General features: G+C 35.8%; 1 protein-coding gene across 1 annotated transcript; it reads left to right on the top strand.

Annotated features, from left to right (window-relative positions):
• The first annotated feature begins 421 nt into the window (after window positions 1–421).
• Window positions 422–4,774, top strand: LOC104215852 (protein NETWORKED 4A-like). Its single transcript, XM_009765777.2, has 2 exons — window positions 422–650; window positions 2,975–4,774. Exon 2 carries the CDS (start codon window positions 2,998–3,000, stop codon window positions 4,615–4,617), a length of 1,620 nt encoding a protein of 539 aa, XP_009764079.1. The 5' UTR covers window positions 422–650; window positions 2,975–2,997; the 3' UTR covers window positions 4,618–4,774.
• Window positions 4,775–5,107: the final 333 nt, after the last annotated feature.

Here is a 5,107-nt window from a genome sequence, read left to right as displayed (position 1 = left end):
TTAAACTTTGCCTTTTTAAATGACTTGGGAAAAAGAATTTTGGAGAAGTAACTTTGTCACTTGATTTCTCAAGCTAGGATTGTTATCCTACATGCCGAGATTATTATTTGGAGAATCAAAAGAATATTTCTTTGACCGCACATACAACTATAAAATATTTTGAGTTGTTAATTATTATGAGTTTAGTTCATCTTATGTAATTTTTAAATATTTTATTTCAAAAAACTTAAAAATTAAAATAGTCTGACACTCATAGGACTAAAAGAGTAGTTAAATTGTATTAAGCGAAAAGGGATACTTGATTAATTGTTTAAACCGTTGTAAACATAAATCAAAGAACATTTGAGTAAATAAATCGTTAAAAGAATGTTGAAAATGAAAGAAAGGGACAAATAGAAAGAGAAAAGGGGGGAAACAAAGAGGCCGGAAATTGAGATACTTTTCCCGCCTCCGAGTCATTGTCGTGTTCTGTGGTGGACTCCACCTCTTCTCACCCTTTTCTACTTGTCTTTTAAAAATCCTCACAAACCAGCTAGTATTTCTCACTTTCACTCCCAATCTTTTCAATTCTCAAATCCATCTTCCTTTTTCTATCAGTTGCAAATTTGGGGGTTTCTCTTTTGAGGTCGCATTTCTTCGCTCAATTCGAGGTATGTTTCATCCCTACAACGCCTCATGCTTCATTTATTTATGGTTTTTCTTTTTCTGTTTGTTCCGTGTTTTTGAGTTGTTTACTTGCTGTGGTTTTCTCTGTACAGTATTTCTGTTTCACTTATATTTCGGTATCTTCTTTTGCATTGATTCAATTTTAATATCTCTTTGTTTTCTTTTCCTTTTTTCTTCTTTCTGCTTCGATTTTCTATCTTCTTTTATTCCTCTATTTGCTTCTGTCTTCTCTCATTAGTCCATGTTATGTGACGAAACACCCTTCCGGCGTATAAACATTTCGTTACTCTCCACTTGAGATCTCTAAACACGAGCTTTAGTTGCCAAATTGCAAGAGTAATAGTGCAAATGTAGTTGATTCATAGTTTACTTTTGTCCATTTTCATAAATTTGATAGAAGCCGCTAAATTGGAGTGGTGACTCAATGAGACGGGGGGAAAATGTTGGCAGAGGTACTTTCCCATGGTATAAGAACAAGGAAAATACATACATAGCCTCTAGGATAGAAGATTACTCTTTAGAACTTTAGTTTATTCAGATCTAAGTTGTTCCCACATGGCAGTTTAGGTGCCGCACCCGTGTCGATACGACACTAGTGTGGATGTGGGTATGGGATCCATACAGGATCTGGTCAAACGATTTTGATTACTTTGACCACGACGGACGAAAAAATTCGAGATAAGATATAATTTGATTCCCGAAATTAGAACCAAAACTAGGGTAAATTTGAAGAAAATAGCATACCTTATCTAGAAAATCACTTCTTTACTTATCTACAACTTGAAAATAAAAAAGAAATTCACACTTTACAAGTTATACATAAGTATTCCACAAAATTTCTCATAATTTAAAGATATTTTTATATTTTTATTTTTTTGAATTATTTTTAGTCGGATCCCTGTATACCCGAATCTTAGAATTTACATCTCGAAAGATCCGACCTCTAGATCCGTACCTGTGTCAGGCACTCACACCCGTGTCCGAGCAACTTAGATTCAGATATAATTAAGCTTCATTGTCGAAGTGTAATATCATATATGTTCGATCCATAAACTTCTACTCCACCATTTATGGTAGAAGGAATTACTCGATATGTTTCAATTTGTATGACACTTTGAGGCTATTCCAAAATGTTTGACACTATTCTATTTTTATCAACTTTCAGATCTTCTAAGAATTCAAATCCATTAACGTAAATTCTACTCTATTATGATGTTTTCTCTTTCAAACTAACTTTTCAATATGTTCTATTAATCTTTTTCGCACTATCACTAATATAATTATTTTTTTCCACTACCACTACCTTAATACATAAGTAATTAAAAAGTGAGTATTGTAAAATTCTGTGCTGGTCAAACATTATCATGTAAATTAAAATGGAGGAAGTGTTCTTTTGGTTTTGTTGGTTAGATATCTATAGACGTTCTTGGTTAAGGGAGAGATAATGTTCAAGGGGAGCTTAATTGCAGATCACTATGATGCACGAATATGTGATCAAATACGACGACTTTCTCCTGAACTGTTGAGCTATTAATTGGAGTCGTACTTCATTTTGCTTCGTTTCAAGTTGCTCCCACTGGAAATCATGGTGAACTCTGTCATTACATATGAAAAATGATCTGTATTATGTGCTTAATGGTTCTGTCATATTGAGCATTGAGAGTATCTGTTTGACCTTTGATGGATTATGTTAATGGAGTTGACACTACATGCTTTTCTGATCATTGTTCTACACAATCTAATTTTGAACATGATTACTACGTCGTTCTTTGTCACTAAAGTAACTCATTTCTACCTGAAGTCAATGCAGTATGAGTCTCGAAAGCTTCTAGTTTCACACTCTGCTTAATCTTCTAAGCAATCTTAGTTCATTCTGTTTATTCACTGCTTGCTTTTGTGATTATCTCTGTTTCACATGTTTTTTAGAAAAAATAAAAGATTTTTTTCTCTACATCTTATATTTTTGGTGTTTGCCAATTGAATCATTTCTTTAATGTCATAAACTTTAATGATATATATCAAAGATGGTACATTCCGTGAAAGCTTGGATTGCTTTGCTGAAACTATTGATGTTATGTAGCCTCATAATGGGTTAATTCCCTAATTTAAAAAGAATGATAGGGTTCAAATAACTCCTTTACAGTGTGCTTCATGTCTTGCCATAATTTGGATTCGAATGCCTTAGTAAGTTGTTAAAATTGCAAACAGCTGGACAATGATCTTGGGTAGAGTAGCAATTCTTTTATCACTCATCTTATGACTAAAATTGGAGCACATGAAAAGGCTAAAAAAAATCACATAAATGCAGGTGTTCAAACAGTTGTCAAGAAAATGGAGAATTTGATTGAACAAGATGTAGAATATTCTGCTCAGACAGGTGAGTTTCAACTAAATGAAGATCTCTGTCCAGCTTCCCTTCCAGTGCAGCGTTCTGAAGATGCTGCTTTTTTTAAGAATGATTCCTCCCTGCTTACTCAAAACCAGAAATTGGTTCATAATGAAGGTGCAGATCAGGCTCTTCTTTCTAACTCATCTGCGAGCTCTTGCTGTAGTTCTTCTGATATATCTGTCAAGGAAGGTTTTGATTCTTCATCATTATTACCAGAATTTGATTTAGAATCATACAGCTCATCTCCTGATGGGCACCGAAAATTGGCCTCAAGTGGGGCACAAATGACATTGCAAGGCAACTATTTGGACATGGGGACCAAACCGCCAAGCAAGAACCAAATTGCCCATAGAGAAGATAGGGAATATGAAATGGTGCTGAACAGTATCCTGGATCATGAACATGAGATCAGTGTTTCAAGCAAAAGAATCCATTTCTCAGAAGAAGAGCTACAGGGGTTGAAATATGAGCTTGAGAGAAATGAATCAGTTGCCAAGCTGATAGTTTTCCTGAAAGTGCAGCTTAGTTCAGCAGAAAGTGAGGTTGAGATGCTATGGGATGATCTCGAAACGGACAAAGGAAAGATCCAAGAACTACAAAAGCAAGTAGCTCTTCTGGAAAGTCGGATATCAAACTCTGATTACAAGATTGAGGAATTGGCGAGTGAGTTGGAAATGACTAGAGATAAGCTTGAGGCGTCAGAGGAAGAAGTTGCCAGGTTAAAGGATGACTGTTCAAAAGTGATCACCGAGAACACTTGCTATTTGGCTGATCAGCTTGAATCAACTCAGGAAGAGTTAATCTTGCTGAAGGCCAAGCTTGATTCTGAGGAAAGGCATACCTTGGAACTACAGGAGAGCATTATGAGGAACAAAGCTGACATATCAGATCGTGACCAAGAGATCAGGAGAATCAGTGCTGTACTAGAGGACGCCCAAGAAAGCTTCTGCGGGCAGAAAGAGCAGTTCCAGTCTCAAATAACTAGTTTGTCAGAACAGCAGACCCTGCTAGAGGCAAAGACTGAACAGTTAGAGATGCAAAACAGATCATTAGAACGTAAAGCAAGACAGTGTGAAGCTGAGAAGATTGAAATGAAAACTTTGCATGAAGTACAAGAAATCAAATGGAAGGCTGAAACTGAATGCTTGAAAATGGAGATAAATAAGAAAGGTGAAGAAGTCCATGGTTTGAATAAAGATCTCGACAAGCTTAAACTGGAGTATGACACACTAATGACAAAGAAAGATGAGGTTAATGCTAAGGTACAGAGACTTGGTGCAAAAGTGATGTCAAGAGACATTCAAATCCAAGAAATGAAGGATCACCTGAAGCAGCTTATTGCAGGATCTGAAAGTGCACAGAGATCAATAGAGGAATTAAGGCTAAGAGTGGAGGAGTTGCAGAAGGAAGTGGAGAGACAAACATTGGTAATCTCAGATAGAGCTGAGGAGAAAAGGGAGGCTATACGGCAACTATGTTTCTCACTGGAGCATTACAGAAGTGGATATCAAGAACTCCATGATTATTTGCAGCGTAGAAGGCATGCAATTATAGCTGCATAATTCACTTAATAGCCTCATTATTTGTTTACACCTTTATGCTTAAGAGTTTGGATTGTTTACATTTTATTATAGTTACCTTTGATGCATCGTGTTGTATTTATTATATGGGATGATTTTGTATTAATTATTAGATCAAATGTGGATGCTTCTTATAGTATTTAACTGAAAGTTCATGTCACTACTCGCTACCAGGGGGCACATTGTCATTGAGGGTAGAGTAAAGCAGAAATTTGAAGTTCCAAAATGCAAAACATACTAGAGCTGGAGCTGAATATATCATTTCTTCTCCTGTTTGCCTTTTCATATGTTGGTGGTGCTAACTGATCTGATAGTAATATACCTCAGCTTAGAGTACCGTACCCCTTAAATTAAGAATTACACGAGTTTTAACATATATCATGCTCCTATTAGCTATGCCAAAAAAAATTCTAGAGAGAAAATCATGATAAGTTTTTCGCCTTCTGTTGGTTTCCAGCAGCAAATAGAGTTG

Source organism: Nicotiana sylvestris, chromosome 3 (assembly GCF_000393655.2).
Source record: "Nicotiana sylvestris chromosome 3, ASM39365v2, whole genome shotgun sequence".
NCBI classification, from domain to species: domain Eukaryota; kingdom Viridiplantae; phylum Streptophyta; class Magnoliopsida; order Solanales; family Solanaceae; genus Nicotiana; species Nicotiana sylvestris.
This window is presented reverse-complemented; position numbering and strand designations above follow the sequence as displayed.

What these genes read in the sequence shown, in the direction of transcription:
- LOC104215852 (XM_009765777.2), top strand. Translation starts at nt 2,998, where the DNA reads ATGGAGAATTTGATTGAACAAGATGTAGAATATTCTGCTCAGACAGGT.